The sequence below is a fragment of the Crocodylus siamensis genome, chromosome 3 (genome assembly GCF_052110815.1).
Source record: "Crocodylus siamensis isolate JL-2025a chromosome 3, ASM5211081v1, whole genome shotgun sequence".
Lineage (NCBI taxonomy): Eukaryota > Metazoa > Chordata > Crocodylia > Crocodylidae > Crocodylus > Crocodylus siamensis.
The window spans coordinates 137612357-137632344 of NC_143397.1; the positions used below are offsets into that span (position 1 = coordinate 137612357).

General features: G+C 42.9%; 1 protein-coding gene across 1 annotated transcript in view; it reads right to left on the reverse strand.

The window, feature by feature from the left end:
- Positions 1–6101: 6101 nt before the first annotated feature.
- The window catches only part of CDH20 (cadherin 20), a 179000-nt gene continuing 165113 nt past the window's right edge, over positions 6102–19988 (reverse strand). The window contains exons 9-11 of the mRNA XM_090039324.1: positions 18718–18835; positions 10263–10514; positions 6102–7688 (exon numbers count right to left, since the gene is read on the reverse strand). Of these exons, the coding sequence (XP_089895450.1) occupies positions 7189–7688; positions 10263–10514; positions 18718–18835 (870 nt within the window). The 3' untranslated portion in view covers positions 6102–7188. The remainder of the gene's footprint in view (positions 7689–10262; positions 10515–18717; positions 18836–19988) is intronic.

Consider the following 19988-nt stretch of genomic DNA (forward strand, 5'->3'; position numbering starts at 1 on the left):
AGCAGCTTGTCTTCTTTGGACTCTGCCCTAATGTGCAAGAAGGACAGTATCTAGGGAAGCTGTAAAATCTCTTTTATCAGTGGTTTTCAAGAAGAGGCTGGATAAGCACCTGTCTGGGATGTTTCAGGAAAAGCACATCCTGCATTCATGGCAGGACCTGGTGTTGATGACCCTTGAGTCTTTTTCAACCTTATGATTCCAGGAGCTGCCTTTCCTATAGGTGAATGGCTGTTCATGGGAGGAGGAAGCATACATCAAAAGCCTGCTTTTCCCTGCTGTGTTACTGAAAGATCCATTTATACCAGTGCAAAGAGGGTATATGAAGTCCACTACTCTGATTTACCCCAGTGTTACACAGGTATAGATGCCAATACAAATTGCAAGAGAATTTGCCTCCCTTCCAAAATCACCCAGAATAGGAATAAAGAAATCTGACATCATAGATTTGGGGGTAACTTTTGAGCCTCCTCTCTACTCTTATTAGTCATGACAGATGAATCTACTTTCCACCCTGAAGAGGTCAGGGCAATGGCCTGGGTCTGAAATCCCTCAAGAGGTGCAGTAGGCTACTCTTCGAGCAACAAGCATGGCATCAGATTTTCTTTTGCTATTGGTTTCTTCTCTCCATTTCATTTGAGAGGCAAGGCTGGCAGCAGGAAGACTTTCTAGCTGTTACATGCAACCAGGGTTTGCCTGCTTCGGTGGGTGGTATGGATGCATGCACATATACAGCATAGTGATGGCAAGATCCCCCCCAAAATTGAGTCCTGATGGTAACATCCTATTGAGATAAGCAGGCCTGTGCACACCTGCTCAGAGATATTTTTCCAGGCTATCTGAAGGCTCAAGCAGCTATCTCTGAATAGTTGAATATACTCTTGGCATATTTTCAAACATAATTTTTGCAACCATCAAGCCTAAAATAAAAGCTCCTTTTCTAAACTCATTAGATTGTCATGAACTTACCCCCAAAGTAGCAATATTTTGGGACATTCATGGAATATCAAGCATAGATGGTTTCTTGAAGTGCATTTACTGATATAGGTGTGATCTTTATTTGTAGCTAATGTTAAGCTGTTTAGATTTGCTATATAGTGCTGAGCCTCTATTGCTAACTAATATGAGGCTCTGTTTAGTCTTATCACTTTTTTATATGTATGAATTACAGGATTTGATATTTTTGTACTTTTATACAGTAGTATGGCCAGGATAAAGCAATATGGCAATGAATAAATTAAGTGTTACTCTTTCAAGCAGGGCTGTCCCACTTCTAAGTGCCCAGGGACCGCAGCCCCCCTTCCCCCACCCCGAGCCATATCAGTGAGAGCCATGTACTATGTGGGCCATAGTGAAGAATATGGGTCCTTGGGCTGCATGCCATGTAGACAACCCCCTGTTGTACCATGTACCCGTGTGGGCACTCCCAAACTGCAGCACTGCCTGCCTATGACTAGCCCCTGCTGAACGGCTGCACCATGCACCTGTGCAGCCTCAGGCTCATCCTCAACTTGTGCCATGCTACATTGCAATACCCTGCCCTCAGGAGCCACTGCAGAAAGTGAAAGCCAGAGGAGAGAGAGAAGCCCAGAGGCTACAATAGCAGCAGGCAGAAAAGGGGACACACACATGCGTGTGCGCACACACACACACACACAACTTAACCCCTTGTGGGATGCATGCAGCCCATGGACATAGGGAGGCCATCATAGAGGATATTTCTGTTTTCTGCTACTCTGTCCTTTGTCCTCTAGTTATACGAAACCCGACACCTTATGTCCTCTATTTTTCTTTAAGACAAAAATAGAGGACATAAAGGCATCAGGTTTCATATCACTGGAAGATAGAGGAAAACCAGACTGTCCTGTATGATGGCCACTCTACATGACTGCACCCCTTCCCCTGCTCAGACTTAGTACTGGCTGTGACTGTGGACTACAAATCCCAGAGGCACCTGGAAACAGGAAAAGGCAGTGATGAGAAACCCTGCAGAGTCCTGCTGCTGTAATTCTGAACTGCAAATCACAGAGACCTCAGAGGCAGCAGGAAGAGGAAATGAACACACAGTCAGAAAGCTGTGGTCTAATACCCCTGGCTTCTTGCCTGAGCCACTGCAGGCACGTGGATGCGCTTCCTGAATCAAAGACAAATGTCTGCTCACTTCTGTTTCAGTTTAATCTGTGCAGTATAGACTAACCTGGAAAGACTTCAATTCAGCCTCAGACTTTTTGACTGTCTGTACCTAGTCTTTAGGTGCAAGCCTAATTGTCTAGTGTAGGGTTGTTGGGTTGCATCCATGGGCCATTGCATGAGGGTTCAAATGAAGATGTTTCAAAACCTAGTGTCTTCTGTAACTTGTGTCTGTGCTGTCTACCAGACTGTAGCTGTTTTCAGAATATGAAGGAGGAAAGGGAGCAGAGGAGTTCAGTCTGCGGGGTTTTCAGCCCCCACTGAAGGGTGGGGTGGGTGCACTGGAGCCCCCGCAAGGTTAACCCATCCAGTTAACCCACCCTCACTTTCTAGTGCAGGTTGGAGAACCCCTAGAAGAGCTCCCTCAACTTCCTTTCCCTACTCCCATTCTGATAACAGCACAGGGTCACAGGGAGGAGGGGCCATTTTAGGGGAAACTGGCTGCAGGTTAGAGCCAGCAGCTAGATTCCCATCTCCCCTGGAATCAACAGTGAACTTCTGTTTGTTCAACGGGACTGTTGTAGCTCAGAACATTTCCTGCAAAGCCTTCTTAGTTATAGTTGGCAGCTGCACTTCTATCTGTGCCCTAACTTCCTTGAAGTGAGTGGAGGTGCACTTGCCTACAACTCATTTAACTGCAAGGAGAATCAGGATTAGAACATCTTAATTGGGGAAGAAAATAATTCAGAGATTAGGCCATTTTATAATTTACCTGTTTTAGAAATCAAACCCTTTTTGAGCATTAAAGGGATTTTTTTTTGTCTTTATAGAATGAGATAGAATAGATACTAGTCTTTTTTCTCAAAGAATTTATGAAACTAAGTGTATGCCCCCCAGAAAGATTACTTTCAAAGGTTTGCTCAATTCTACTGTACCTTGTTAGGATTGGTACCAGTTCTGCAATCTCAATTCTACACTTTTCCTCAATCAGCATCTTCAGTATTTACACATAATTTGGTGCACTTGTAAACATGGACCATTAGCCAGCCCTCAGTCCAGTATTTCACGGGAAGAAAGGTCTCATGTAACAGGAAGAGGCTGAAGTGCAATAGTAGAGCAATTTGTCTCAAGAAGCAGGAGAAATACCAGGGGGAAGCACATAGATAACAGAGTAGCTTAGGTCTCCAGAAGGCAGGTTTGAAGTTGCAATCTAGACTTATGCTAGGGGATGCCCCCAGTTTTGGTAGTGCCCTTGTTTTGCCTACTCTGTACCTGTGGCATGTGGTAGGGCAGTGGTGCTCAACATTTTTGGTCACAGGCCAGATGAGCAGTGCTGTCTGCAGCTGGACCCAAATGATGATTCTGATCCAGCATGGGGTGGTTGCAGCAGGGCCCCATCCTACTATGTGGAGGGGCACAGGGGGCATCCTGGCTCCAACCTGGCCCTATGAGGGTGGGGAGGAGGCATGGCCCAGCCCCGCCCTGGCCCTGTGGAGCAGGAGCAGGAGCAGGAGCAGGAGCAGGAGCAGGAGCAGGAGCAGGCATGGCCTGGCCCTGTGGAGGAGGACAGGAGGCTTGAGCTGGCCCCAACCTGGCCCCATGGGGAAAGGGAAAGTGGCTCAGCTCAATCCAGCCTGGGTGGAGAGGTATGGCCTGACCTCATCCAACTATGGGGGGGGTGGGGAGAAGGGGGCATGACCCGGTCCCCCAACCTGCTGCACAGGGCTTGGGGTTTGGGAATTTGACAGAAGGGGAGGGAGGCCATATTGCCGCTGCTCCCCTGCCGTCAAATTTCCTGATATGTGGGAAGCCCTGTAGGGTGGAGGTTAATCATTCCTGTGGTACAGTGGTCTTGCTATTGGTGGTCCTGTGCCTTTTATTTGTGGTATTTAGAGTAGCTGATTTTTAGGGATTTGGGGTGAATGGCTTACTGCAAATAGAGAGGACTGTACGTGATAGCCCAGGAGACTCCTTTCAGTCCTAAAGTTCTCAGTAAGTCAGCTTTAAATCAGTCCCTCATCATTTGTGTTGCTAGCAGAATTGTTCCCTGGTGATGCTGCAGGAAATCAGTAAGTCTTAACTGTTCCAGCACAATGGGCTGCTAAACTCAGGATGACTTTTGACTTTGACATATTGTTAGGATTGCAATACATTTATTCAGGTTGAATATTAGGGAGCAGAATAGGTGTCCATTCATTATGACCAAGAGTCTTACACATTACTGAGTCATCGAGAAGCAAAGCTGGAAAGGACTGCCAGAGGCCATCTATTCCAACCCTGTGCCTGAGGCAGGATCATCCCTATTCAAACCATTTTATATAAACTCTTTGTAAACCGCTTAGGAAAAAACTATACAGTCTACCCTGACACAACCCAAGATATAATACCCTAACTTGCCAAGCATAAAGCAGAGGGACCACAGTGGCCAACATCCTGCTGTTGAAAGGGTTGTTAAAATAAGCTTGAGAAATCCCATGTCCCCCTGCTACAGAGGAAGGCAACCCCCCCTCCCTCACAGTCCATACCAATCTGACCATGGAATAAAATTATTTCCTGACCCCCAATATGGTAATCTGAGCCTGAGCAGACAGGCAAGACCCTTTAACCAGGAGCCTCCAGGTTTAAGTCCCAGAAGGAGCACTGGCACACCTCAGTCAAAATCCCTAGCTTTGGCTTCAGCCAACACCTGATGCCTCTAAGGAAGGATTTAAAGAAACCCTGACACATCTGGCAGCAGAAAGGGAAAAACACATCACTCTCAGTCCTATGCAAAGCCAAAAGTATGGGAAAAACCTGTAATAAAATAATAGGCATAACTACACTTACTTCATCGCTGACCAGTAGCTGCACAACCATCTCAAACACCTCCACTGATGCAGAGCCCGCAACTTGCCTAGGCAGTCTAGTTTACAGTCTCACAGTTCTAACAGTGAAGAAATTTTTCTCCATATCAAATCTAAACCTACTTTGTTGTAACTTCCAGCTATTGGTCACGGGATATGAGCAAACAGTCAAGAAACCACTGAAGCACTTCCTTTGTTGTTTACATGATCTCATGGGAAGCTGGTGGGACGTATGAGAGAATACACGCGTTGCTCTCAAGAGCTTACAGTGTAACATTAAGATAAATAAAGACAAAGGTGATGTGTCTGTGCATGACAGAGAGAAGAATGAAGACAGGGATGTGAAAGACAGATGTGACTAAGAAGTGCCCTGTGTTTTCCACACGCCCTTGTGAGCACCTCTTTAGATGTTAAAGATGGGCAGATGTGCAACTTTAGATGCAACTTTCAGAAGACAACCTCCAACAGAGCATGCATTGTTTGTGCAATTTCTTGTGTGCACTCTTCTTGTTCATGTTACCATGAGACTCCCTGTGCACCAAATTTCGTCTGAATGACACATTGCACAGGAATGGGTTTTGCGTTTGTAGGTTCCATCATCCATCTGAAGTAATGGTAGTACACAAGGGTTGTGCCCATGTTTACCCAAGCATAAGGATGTGCATTTTAGAGAGTGTGTTGAAACTGCCCTTAAGTATTTCATAAAGAGAGGAAATACTCTAATTAACATTAACAGGTTTGGGGGGTGGCCAAATGATTCGATGCAGATTGACAGTTTGCTTCCAGGATGCAGCTCTGATTAATCACTTTCTGCCTGCTACCCATGGCAAGTGAAGATAAACCACTATCTGTTGTACAGAGACAAGGATTTTTGTGGGTGACATCTTTTCTTGGACCAACTGCAGGATAGAGATAAACTTAAACAAGCTTTTGAATGCAATGCATTCCATTTGAAGGCTGGTCAAAATCTATCCCAAGCATGCAGCTGCTCCAAGAAAAGACATCACTCACAAACATGCTTACCCCTTGCAGATTTCCTGGATCATTAAAGCTATAACATCACTCCAACACTACCAAACTGCTGTAAATTTAGCAACCAATAAATTGACATCAGACTTTCCCTTCTGTTTAACTTTTATTAAAAGAGGTGCTAAGGTACTGTACTGTATTCAGTACATCATATTTATTACCAAAATTAACAAATATACAAAACTTATACATGTGATTTTCTTACATCCATTTATTTGTTTATAATACTGCATTTGTTCAAGTAGGTTATCTACAGTATGTAAACATCCCTTGGATTGACCTCACACAGATTAGGAAAGCCCATCTAACCCATGTATTTACCAAATATATTTTCTTTTTTATTTGGCTTTCATTGGTAGCATCTAATCTTCACATTTGGCACGTGGAAGAGACATCTACAGTGCAAAAGAGGCAGATTTTTCTGGTTTCATTCTGAGCAGTTTAGCAGTGCCACAATTTTAAACAGCTGGGAGGAAAGTAAATTTACACTAATTTGATAAGAGATGGATTAGTATCAATGTCAATGACTTACAGAACAGCCATTAAATGGGAGCCCAAATTCAAGGGCAAGATGGAAAACAGAAAAAGTCAGCCTTGTTGCTGAAAGATTAAAAGGACTCTGTCAACCACAGAGTAAGGAAGCTTATTTATTATGAAGAACATGTCAGGATAGGATTCAAATTTCAATTTTCTGCTTTGTGTGTTCTTTTTTTAATTAGCAAATGTTATTTTTAAATAGGAAAGACAAAAAATTAACCATTGGGAGATATATATATATATATATATATATTTTTTTTTTTTGCTGGCAAAGTCCCTGTGAGTGGAAGATTACTATTGGAGTCTAAGGAACTTTGTACCCAGATACAGAGAACTCAGTAAGCTGCCATGTAAAAAATTAGGAGAGAGAAAAGCGTCTTTATAGTCCAGGAGTGAAGCTTTCAAACATAGCCCTAAAACCAAGAAAAACATTTTCTTCCTTTTGCTCTTCATTGTGTAAAAATTTAACTTAATTTAACTGAGTAAAGCTGATCCAGAGAGAGATTTGTTTACAGCCCTCTCCCCCATTCTCATTCAAGCACCATATTGCTATTTTAGGAGGCCTCACCCATGTCCATGGAAGCATCTGATGAGAATGGACCTAGATTCGGATGTTTGTGTTGTGTAGAAAATGCTCTGAGCTCCTCTTTTGTTACCACAGAGCCCCACTGCCATCTGTGACACCATACATCTCGGCCAGCTTTTTAAAGCGAGGTCCCCAGTCTGTCAGGTAGTCGTAGCTCTGGTCTGAGTCTGTTGTGACTGACTGTAATGAGCTGAGTGACTCTGCTACTGAGCCATTCCCTTCAAACATGTACGTCTGAAGGGAGTCAAAGGGAGGAGCCCAAAGGTCCATGTCAGCTTCATACAGCTTGGCCAGCACATAGTTGTGGACGTTGCTATCCATCACGCATGTCTGAGGCACATATCTGGAGAGGCTCTCTATTTCAGGCATCATGTCCTGCCTGCTTTTCACCACCACCTGGGCCTCCCTAGGGTTCCACATAGCAGCAATATCAAAGGCCTCTGTGTCTTCCTCACCGCCTCCTTCGTCATCGTACCTGACAATATTTTCATGGATGTTCTCTTCTTCGTTGATGATGTACGGCTGTTTCCTGTGCCGCCTCATAGATAAGATGAGCAGCACTAGCACTGCAAGGATCAACCAAAACATACCCATGTCAGAGCAGTTTCACTGAGAAAAGAAACAAATGTGCATTTCTGATGAAAGGGATGCAGAAAGAAGGCAGCAAGAGTGCAAAGACCCTGCCATACTGCCCTGCCAATTAAATGGGTGGTTAAAACACTGACATGGTTAATATGTCACTTTTGTAGTGACAGTCACTCAAACGCTCATCTTCTTATTTATGGTAGAGATGCGAGTGCCCAGAAGTCAGAGACTTCTGAGCTTTGCGGAAGTGGCTATAGATGGGAACCAAGGAAAGAAATGTGGATCCTGAGTATGAATAACATGGGAAATTGAGGCCCTAGATTTAAAAAGTGCAGACTTCTGAAGGGGAGGGATGCTGACAGCTAGACCCATAAGTAAATCTGGTAGTTTGGGTCTGGCTAATCTACTTCCTTTCTCACATTAAGTCTCCTCGGTTTTCAGTGATACTTTGGGCAGAGGTAAGCTCTTTCAGCACCTGTGGCAGAGGGGTGGCAGGGGGAGCGGAGCGGGGGTGGATTATGCTGGCCATTGGAGAATAGAGGGGGGAGGGAGAATGGAGTAGGAGTGGAGTCTTACCTGTTGGGGCTCTCCTCATTTGGGCAGCAGTTGCTTCTGCTATGGTTGCTGCTGTAGCAGCATGGGCTCAAGCTGCTGGAGCTGAAGAACAGGCAGTAGCATGGCCCCCTGGGGGCTGTTCCTGGTTCCCCATTCACTCCCCATCCCCTTGCAGGGCTGTGCCTGCCATGGTAAAGCTTTCTAGAATGAAGAGGACCACACTGGTGGTCCCTCAAAGTCAGCGCCTGGGGTTGGTGCCCCACTGACACCTCCCCAGTTATGCGACTGCTTATGGGTACATCTATATGGAACCCACAGCAGTATAATGTAGTGATTCCTGTGTTCAGTTTAAATTAACTCAGATACTTGTAGAAGTCTAGCTATGGCAGTATATGGCTCAGCGCAGGCAACTGACTTTGCTTCTTAGATGGGTTTTGCAGCCTGCTCTAAGAATGCTAACTGGACTGGCATTTACAGGTGAAATTAAATGGGGAAAGGCATAATTGATATATTCTGACTAGGATTAGGAACTATTTAATTAGACTCACTGAGAAGTATGGTGTATTATTAACCTGAACAGAAAGCCATGCAGATGTGGCTACATTGCTTCCTGTATTAGAGCTTGCTCATTCTGAGCTATCGTGGGTATCTTTGAGCATCACAGCATGGCCAAATGCAGTTTTGACATGTGGGAAACTTCATTATTGGAAATTTAGGGATCTATAGGCTTTAAGCACCTACAGTGCTGGTGGCAATTGAGTGGGGGTTTGGAAGGTCTAGAATTTGGACCTACGTGCCTCAGCCTCTTTGCACATGTGTCTCTTTGATACTTTTGAAATGTTTTACCCTTTAGTCTATAGCTGCTCAAACTCTGCCTCTGAAATGCCTGAGAAGGTGGCTATTATCCAAAAGCACATTTAGCAAATGGAGGAATAACTGCACCTTGACTCCTGTTGGTTACACTAACTGGTGCAGAATGGAGGAGGAATGGGCAGGGGGAAGGATGGGATACATGGAGAGAAGGCTTGGTGTATATTTGCATTGCTTTACATGCCCTCCTGCTTGTCCCCCCCACACAAATATCATGTAGTCACCACATCTGTGAGCATGCCTAAGACAAATAGCAGCACTGAGCATGCACTGAAAAGTGGCTACATGGCATTTTTCCAGTATATAGCTTGCATGGTGCCAGGAATGATTTGTCAGGGTGTGTTTTGCTGGCAATGCTATATGGTGCTTTCTGATGTAGTGTAGCCTACTAGCCATGCCCTGAGACATTCTCAGCATATTAGCTCCACTGCTGAACTTAGAAACAAGAGTGAGGGGACTGTGTGAGTTGGCACACCTACATGAGATGCTGTATTGCTGTAGTGATGAGCTATGATGACGTAGCTCATCACCACAGTGATGTAGCATCGGTAGGCATGAACCATGATGCCACCACTAGTGTGCAGTAACAATGAGCTACTATGTAGTAGCTCATTGGTAGTGCGTAGTCGGGTCAGAAATGACCCATGTGGTGCTGGGACTGTGCAGTATCAGCAGTTACTGCGTAGTCGGGTACACGTGTAGATGTACCCACTAAATATATAGCACAGATTTTTTTTTTAAAAGGAGGCAGGTATTCAACATCTTGCAAAAGAACCTTGGAAACCTGCAGATTTAGGTCCAAAGTAACCACATTTTATAATTCCCTAAGTTCATTTTTATTTCCTCCCACTTAATTGTGGATATGCGTCAAAGTTTGACTGTTTTACTGTGTGATGGCTGGACCTCTCTGCTCCTACAATCCCTCTTCCCTGACATAATGTCAGGGGAAAGGCTAAGTTTGATAGAGAAGAAGCTTCCATAAAAAGAAGGCAGGAGATTTTTCCTTTACATTGCTATGTGCCATTTTTACCAGCATTCTTTTTTTATTCCTCTCCCAAACCATGGGGCTAAGTGTTGCCCTTGTATCTCAAATAGCCAAGGTGAGTGTTGAAGGGGAATGAAGGCTTTACCTAACAAGACAAAGATGCAGGCCAGGATTGCAATAAGTGCGCCTCTACTTAGGCTGACGGGGAGGATGTAGGCCTCTGCATTGCAGGAGATCACCACACCATCATCATCACAGCTGCACACGTGAACAGTCAATGTGCTGGTGCTGCTCAGCCTGGGGCGCCCATTGTCGGTGATGAGGATAGGGAGGTAAAAGGTGTTCTGCTCATGTTGTCTGAAGCCAGATCGTCTGGTTAAAATCCAGGCAGTATTGTCTAGGGCAAGAAATTAACATAGTTAAGTACTTGCATATGGTGTAAACATTTTCAGCTGGAGATGCAGATTAGAAAAAAAAGTAGCAGCATCTTTGTTGCCCTCTCTTCTTCTCCTTTGTCTTTCACCAGTTTGTCACTACTCAGTATTTTGTCTCAGCCTCCCATCCTGATTCCACCAGCTTTTCAATGAGAGAGCATATAGGCCTGCAAGGCACACCTCGTGGACCTCTCTCACCCTTTGTGACAAAAAGAGCCCAGAGCAAATACTCAGCCTTCAGATCTTGCTACAATACCTTTCAGAAAGCAAGACAGAAATGAACAATTGAGAGCAACTTGTTGTCTCTGTTTGTTTCTGCTCAGCAGGCTTCACTGCTTTATGCCTCCAGTATAAATGCTGTGGAGACTTCTGTGTAACCCTTGTAGACATGCAGCATACTCTTATTTTTAATGTAGAGCTTGTTTTTTTTCCTCCTCTTCTTCAAGGCTTCTCAGATAACCTGGCCAGATCATTCTAAGGCATAGAATTCACATAAGATGAAAGAAACAAGATTCCCTGCTTTGATGGTTCAAAACTATAGTTGGTCAAAAAAAAATCACTGAACACTTCTCTATCAAGAAGTTCAGGCTATATCCACTCTGATGGATCTTTTGCTAGGAAAAATGCAACATGTTTCACACGAAGAACTTCAAAAAAACAATGTTTTGATTTTTTTTTCTGTTTCTATCCCTCTAGGTAAGACTATTTGTTATTATATTGTATTTGAACACATTATGCAAGTGTAACAAAATAAATAAAATAGTAAAGGTGAAACCAAATGCTTTGACAGGGCCAAATGGAAATGTTTTAGAACTTTTTTTTCCCCAACAGAAAACTTCTACTTGGCTTTTTCATTCCATTTTATAACAATTTGTAACAATTTTTTTAAATATCAGACTTGCCTGTAGAATGGAGATTCTAGTCCCTAACTAGCTCCACTCAGGACATGAAGCCCTCTCTGTCCCACCCCACCAACCCTTGTAAACTCCTCACAATCAGGGTTTCCTACTTAGAGAGGAGGAGGAGTTGGTCAGAAGAAGTGAGATGCATGTGGCAGTTCTTAGTTCTAGTTTCAGGCAAAGGAAACTCCTGTTGAAAAACAGTGCTAGGTTCTATTGAGACAAAATCTGTGGCATGTATGTTTTTCTGAAGGTCTATCAATGAATAGGAAGTCAGGGCAGCATTATTCCTAAACAGGCTGTGTTACTAGAAGCGAGAAATAATGTGATATGGTCTGACAGGAGGCTTGGCCCTCTATACGAACATTGAGATACCCATGTATGGACAGAACCATAGCTCCTTTTCTCTTTGGACCTCCAAATTTCATGATAGAATGATGCAGTGGGTTGTAGCTCATGCAATTTTCTACCTAACTTTGCTCCCGCCATCCATAATTGACTTAAAGGAAGTAATAAACTGATTATCCATGCTTTTGGTCTGTGTCACAGAGGGTGCATTTACACGTGCACTTTAATGCACAATAGCCTATTTTACTGCGCATTAAAGCATCACATAAAAACTGTGCTATTATGCTAAAGCACAGTAAAATAGGCTACTGTGCATTAAGTGTCACTTAAAAACCATGTGCATTCTTTACTGTGCATTAAGGAAGTATAATGTGCATTTCCTAAGTACGTCACATTGGAGGTACTAAATTTAATGCATTTTAGAAAAAGCACCTTGATGCACACGTAGACATGCCCAGACATCCTTAAAATGAAAGGTTGCTGTGCATTTTTGCTGAGTACAGTGAGTATTGGTAGTTAGATCTGGTAATACAACTTTCACTCAGAAAAAGTCTGGCAAAGATGGTGGTGGTTTAGGGGCTGGGAGAGAAGCAGGGGAAGGAACTGCTCTATTACTCACATTTTTCTGTCAGTAACAGTGGGTGTGTCTGCACAAGATCCTAACAGCACAGCAGCCTAATAATACTGTGCAGTAGCATACTGGGCAAAACCTGTGCTAATATGCTACTGTGCAGTAGCATTAGGCATAACCAAGTACTAAATCAGTGTGCAGTAACTGGTGCTTAGTGTCTGTAAAAACCCATGTGCCGGCACTACTGTACAGGATTAACAGTTAGTGCACATTGATTTAGTACTTGGTTATGCAAGTACTAAACTTAATGCACAGTAACTAGAGTGCATAAATAAACATGTAAGTGCACCGTTACATTAGGAACTGGTATTAATTTATTCAATGCAAATACTTCACCTTAATCTAAACATCTGAACTATTACTGGTTGCACTATAGGAGTGAACTGTTCTTCAGTGTCTCAACACAATAGAAACAGAGTTTAGCAGCAAAGTCAAGTCTACCTGTAGCTTGCCAGAGATTCAGCTACAATTATGTGATAAGCACCATCTTTCATGCAGCAAAATTTGTAGCATTATTCTGGATGGCCAAAACTAATCCCTTTAACACTGAGGAGCTGTTAATATTAGGTTCCCACAAATCATTAAACTTCTAATCATTAGAAATCATGAGTTAATAAAGAAAAGGAAATTTGCTGTTTTTTTTAATTAGCTTTCTAGCTTTTGAGCCTAAACAGTCACACTTTCAGGCTTTTCCTTTGTATGTATGAAGGCTAGAAGCTCACTTTTCCCCCCTGAAAACTGAGATTCTTGTTTAAACATATGGATGTCTAGGAGCTGGGCCTTTGAGGAGAGAACACCATGTACCACCATAAAATCCTGAGAGGTGGCAACACTTACGATGCTGCACTGCTTACTGACTACACTTCTATTTGATAAAGCACAGCTTTTATCATGACAGGCAGATGCAGTCAGCAGAAGTAGGTGGCTGTCAGCTAGGGCCCATATGCACACCTATTGTAGAATTCCAGCCCTGTATTTCTTAGGAGTGCTGGATCTTGAAAGAAGGTTAGAAGCTGCAGGGTGTTTCTGCTCCAAGTCTCTTCCGTTGCACGCACTCAGGCTGCCTACCGGTCCTGTCTTATCTCTTCCCCAGCTACTGACACAATGCCTTTGTGCCATGGTTCTATGATAGCAGGTGGAGAAACTGGAGGAATGGCAAGGACCAGCCATCTGTCTAGATTTATGCTATACCAACAGATATTTCTGATGCATCTTGGCTTAAAAGGGTAAATTGTGCCATGGTTTGGCTGCATACAAGTGCTACGAGCTGTTCCCGAGACAATTCTGTCTAAATGAAAGGGAGTAGGAATCCCAACTGCAATTCAGCTGGACCTTAACCTCATGCAAAGTTGTTCTGTACAGAGAATAAAACTCAGTTAGTTGAAGGGGGCGGGAATCGCACCGTATTTGTAAAAGAAGAATAAAACGAGTGTTTTTGTACAAAATTTGGTAATATTAGTAAGTGACCAACTGTAAGCATAGGTAACCTGAGTTCCTTTCCAGTCTGAAAATCAAGATTTCTATAATGATACATTAAAGGAGATTTTTTTTGTTGACTGGAGCTTTTTCACTTAGACGTCTCTTAACCATCCATGGAGATGTAGTTCTATTGGGTTCTTCTTGGCATCATGCTTCAGCTGCCCCTTTGGTTTGGTTTTGTTTTACATTGGGCAGGAATCCAGTTCTTCCTTAAAAGCTGCTGGACTAGTTGCATCGTAAGTGCAGTGTGTTTGTGCCAAATCCTGTTGTGATATGCCTTACCAAATGCCAATGAGATTTTGATGCTATGCCCTGTCACAAGCACATGGTAGCTTGCAACAGGGTTTGTCAGAAATTTGAATACCTCATTTTTCCTGAGTTGACATCTGCCGAACCCTCGCCCCTAAGAGAACTGAGCTGTTGAGTTTACCAAGGTCCCATAAAAATGGATGGTAAGAAAACACAACTAGGATTTACATCACAACCTTGTGAGAATCAAATGCAGTTTCTTCACATCACAGAGGTCTAGCCTGCAGTATTTATATACAGCACCAAGTGGAAACAAGTGTGTTGCAATGCAGGGTATGAGACTCTACATTCATTGCCAGCCCCTGAACGATCAGAAGGAGCACACAAGATATACCATCCTTTGAGATGTATCTCACTTAACGTGGCACAAAGGATCAAAGTGCATGTGTTTGTGTCTTTGTGCAAGTGCATGTGAGAGACAGAACTGCATGTGTTGGTTTCTTTCTGCTACATTGTGTGGGACAGAACAGTCATGCTGTACTCCCGAAGTCACAGAACAGAAGCACCAGTAGCTCCTAGAATGGCAAAAGCTACCTCTGCCCCACTGTGCTTCTTACTCATGACAAGGGATACTTTATCCCAGAATTTGTCTTGGCTTTTTTACAACTACAATTATTATAGGTAATACAAAAACTAAACTTACCAGAAATGGGGAGAGAAAGCACAAGGAGGTGGCCAAAGTTGACAAAGAAAGAGGCAGTCAGTTTTGGGGAAGACATTTTTTTCAGCTTTTATCTCTGTCATCAAACAGAGATACGCTCTGATTTAAGAAAAGGGATCTTTAACAACCTGCCAATCACAGAGGCACCTTAAAATATAGAGGGGCTTTTTTTTATAACTGGTGATGAAAACCCACATACTGGTATGAAACTGGTACTTGTACCTATTTACTTTTGTTTCTTAGTTTTAATAACTAAAAGCTGGAATTCAAAGAGCATAGGGTCAGGAGAAGACCATATTCAAAGCTGCCTTGTGAATTCAGAAAACTATCTATTAGGCTGCAGTACTTTCTGTCCTGATGGCAAAAAAATAAAAAAAAAGTCTTTTGTCTCCTGTAGAAGTAGTGATGGGTCCATTTCAGCATGCTCGATAGAAAGGGGAGGGATACTATACATGTGACGGAGCTGTGTTCCAACATGTGCTAATCAGCACATCCTGGAGCAGATTCGATTAATTGAGTCTGCTGCGAGTCTGCTGGAGTGTGCTAATTAACGCACTCCAGCAGCCTCCGCCTCATGTATTCAGTGTTCCCATGTTTCAAAATGATGGTGGGGGTGCTTTAACTAAAGCCCATTTGACGAGCTTTAGTTAAAGTGCCCCCAACCACCATTTTGAAGTGCAAGATGCTGAATATGTGTCATGCTGCAAGCACTTTAATTAGAGCAGCTCTTAGAGCCTCTCTAATGAAAGTTCCCCCCTTTCCCCACCCCAGAGTGTATGTATAGATGCCTGGGGTCTGCAGTCTGAAGAGCTATGTAATAAGCCAGTTGTAATTGTTGCTAGAGTTCTGCAGCTCTAATTACTCTTAATCCTTGCATTGGCTAACAATGTAATCAGACCCACAGCTAATTTGACTAGGTTATTCTCTTCCCCCAAATTGTGTGGTATTTGTCTAATGGCTAGTACACATCAATGTGACTCAGGAGTTCTGGGTTCTGACCCTAGTTTTGCCACATTGTGACTTTAGAGAGACATATGCTATTTTTCATTCTCATAATCTGTAAATGCCTTTGAGGTCCCCAGACAAAAATATGAGGTCTTTCATTTAAAGTTGCTGCTGAACTCCATATTGTGGTAGTAGTAAATTTTTGTGGTTTGGTATTTAATATGTACATTATGAATTTGTAACAAGTACAGGCATACTTGTTTTATTGCACTTTGCTTTATTGCGCTTTGCAGATATTACGTTTTTTACAAATTGAAGGTTTGGGGCAACCCTGCGTCGAGCAAGTCTGTTGGTGCCATTTTTCCAACAGCATTTGCTCACTTCGTGTCTCTGTGTCACATTTTGGTAATTCTCGCAATATTTCAAACTTCAGCAACGACCACCCTGATCAGTCAGCAGCCATCAATATCGAGGCAAGACCCTCCACCAGCAAAAAGATTATGACTCGCTGAAGGCTCAGATGATGGTTAGCATTTTTTAGCAATAAAGTATTTTTTAATTAAGGTATGTACGTTGTGTTTTTAGACATAATGCTATTGCAGACTTAATAGACTACAGTATAGTGTAAATATAACTTTTATATGCACTGGGAAACCAAAAAATTTGTGTGACTCACTTTATTGCGATATTCGCTTTATTGCGGTGGTCTGGAACCGAACCCGCAATATCTCCGAGGTATGCCTGTAATATTACTAAATTTGCTTACATGGATGGATCTGAAAACCTGGTACATGACAGAGCACAGAAGGCAGAGTTATCCCATCGCTGCTGTCACTATACTTTATACAAAGAATGGCCTTAGACAGAAAAAGTACATCTGACGTTGAGAATTTTTATGCGTTTCCTTTTTTTTAGAACAATGCCATGAGGATGAAATGAGCCTAGTTTACCAAACGTTACAGTGATGGTTGCTGTCAATTTTATTGGCAAATTATGCCCTCAAAGAAAGAAAGAAAGACAAGGTCAAAGAATATTGAATAGATTAACTTTAGGGGCCATGTGCAAATAAACATTACGGGTGGAGAGAGCAATGGCTTTCTGCCAGGAAAGACTACCTTGCAATCTTCACATATTGCCTATTTGTTAAAGATGACAGAAGCTCCCTTATGCATGCATGTCACATAGCTGGACACTGGTTAAAAATACTGCAGGTGTCCTTACCCTTACTTATTTTAACAGTCTCCAATTTACCCTTGCTCATTTGTGGCACCTTACATATTATACAAAAAAAAATCCCATACAAATCCAGGCCAACATGAGCTAAATTCCCATTTGTGGAGCAGTTGCAGATAAGCATGGTAGCTCTTTAAAGGCCTTCTCTGTTTCCCATTGAAACCTGATAGGGTCTGACTTCACTCCATTATTTGTCTGCTGAGAGATCTTCTCTGTAGTCTACAACTATGGTGTCTTCCATGTTTTGATCACTAATCCTAAAGTAAACAGCGGTGTACCCTAACAGAAAGCAAATTTCACAGATTAGGGTGTTCTAAATACCAGTGTTCTGCCACAAGTCCCCGGAAGTTCTTTTCCAAAAACTGCAGCATCTAACTAACTGCTGCAATGGGGCTGGCTCTTGTTACCAGCTTGATCAATCCAGATGTTTGAGGATCTTGAAGACTGTAACCAACATTCTAAATGGCTCTTGGGTACAAATAGTGAGAGTGTACAACCAGAGCCAACCTGAGCAGGGTGTGGGGCCTGGGGCAAATCAGCCCATGCAGGGGCCATGCCCCCACTCCGATCCCACATGCCCTGGACCCAAAATAGCCACTGCTGCCATTGGCAGTGGGGTGGGAAGGGTAGTGAGCAGCTGGACACAAAGCAAGTGGCGTGGAGTTGTCACAGCCGCTCTGCCCAATGGGGCCCCCCAGTGCAGAGGGCCCGGGGCAGTTGCCCCAATTTGCCCCCCTCCTAGGTACAGTCCTGTGTACAGCTGTGTACAAACTGGTATGAGCTTGCACAAGTCCCACTGACTGCAGTGGAGTTAATGGTCATTTATACAACCTGATAACCAGGGATCCTGGTTTTCTCAAATTTAAAAAAAATCCCCATTTTTCCATGAGCCTTATTTATATCCCTAGTTGTGAACAAGATCAGTCCCAGTCAAAATGGTTTTCCACTTTGATTCACCCCTTTGCACTGAGCAGCTGTTATTTGAAAACAGGATTGATTATCTCTGTGCTCTTGGCCATGTGTTTTTTCACTTACTACTGTTTCCTTTTCTGGGTATTCCTTTGTGGCTTTTCTATTTCTGTTCAGTGCATCTTAGACAGCATCTTACCTTCCTGCCAAGTTTCTCCCCACAGCTCTCTAAGCCTGTTCTTTTTTCATAAGCAATAAGTAGACAAGTATAAAGAAGAAATGGGATGAGCTTTAAGAAAAGAGAGGAGATGTTTGGAACAATACCTCTGCTCACTTTCTGTCTAGAAGAAAATGTGAAGGTATAAAAACAGTGATATAATTCTACTTGGATTTGCCTCCTAATTCCAAATTTCTATTTTACCTTTAAGCATCTCTTTCTGAACGAACAGCAAGTCCCACTCTTGTAACTGTAGGTGCCTACAGTGTTACTGCAAGATAGGAATTTGCTTACACCAACTCATTTCCTCAAAGACAAAAGCCTATAGCTGGGAAATATTTGTATAGCAGTAAATACCGTGTAACCCTCAACTGTATGAATTAATCTGTCATTTTATCACTGCCTTTAAGGAGCAGGTGTCGGCTGGCGTTATATGCAGTGGCAGTCTCACCATGCAATGCAAGTCAAAACCTCTCAAGTCCAACTTGTGCAGGAGAAATTACTGTAACTAACTGACTGTGTCCGCTCTGATTACCTTGATTGTCCCTTAGAGTAAAGTTGGGGTTGTTAGCTGCCTCAGGAGCCAAGCTGTAGTAGAAGTGCTGACCCTCCTGCGGGTCATCTTGGTCTACTGCACTCACTGTCTGAATGAGCTGTATGGTGCAAGAACAAAACAGAAACAGATTGGTAACAGTTCTGACAGGGAGACGCTGCTTCAGAATTACAATTTCAAAACAAATGATTGCAGTATTTGGTTAAGACCATCTTGCTGAGGGCCCAGAGAGAAATAAAAGGAACAGCCACAGCTTGGTGGACTCCATTTTATTTCACTGCAATTGGACAAGTCATATTAAAACAAAGAATGATTTGATTTGCCTAAAATAGTGGACAGCCTCCCACTCCCCATCTCAAATCAAACTTGCTTTTTATTGAAGTTCAGAGATGCTCAGAAAAGAAGAGTCTATTTTCATGAGATGTCCAGTCTCATTTCCTAGTGCTAAGATTTAAAACGAAAGCTTTCAGACGTTTAACCTTACCAGACCGCTAATGAATTATTTGACCAATACTGAAAACATTTTGGCTAAGTATAGGTAGTCAAAAAGCCCAAGGATGAATTGATTCAGTATTTGTAGGTTATTCTAAGATGTCTAGATTGAACTGATAAGCCAGTGAACAGGCTTTTGATTCTGGAAATGCAGCCACATGCCTGCAGTGGCCCAAGCCAGAAGCCAGGGTACGCTTGAGCATGTCTCCCTGCTCCACTGGAGCAGACAGCTTTGATCAAGGCTAGCCTACCCACCCTGTGAGAGGGAGTTTGTGGGGGAGGTGCAAAGCATCCTGGGATGCTGGGGGACTGTGAGTTAACTTGAATCTAGAGGGGATCTGGGACAGAAGTTCAATAAATTGAATTAACTTAAATTAGTTAAGTCAGATATTACATCCATCCAGGTTTATCTTAAACCGGTTTCAGCCACTTTGAAAGCAGTTTATGTGCACTGAACTTCTGTTGCATTACAGATTAGAACTGGTTTCCAATCACTTATACTGGTTTTTGTTTAACTTCAGTCCCCAGCCTTTAAGGTATGTTTCACAGTGAAAATGTTTTACTTGGCTTTAAAAGAAACAAAAAAGATCATCTGCAGCATTTTATATATATTTTATATAGAGAGATTCACTGTGTCTCATTTCTAAGTAGGGGTACACAGATGAAGATTTTTTGGGCTGATACCAATGGCCGATTATTGACCAGCCATATCAGTTGATACTGATCCGATTGCTGATATGCAGCCCAGCATCTTGGAGAAC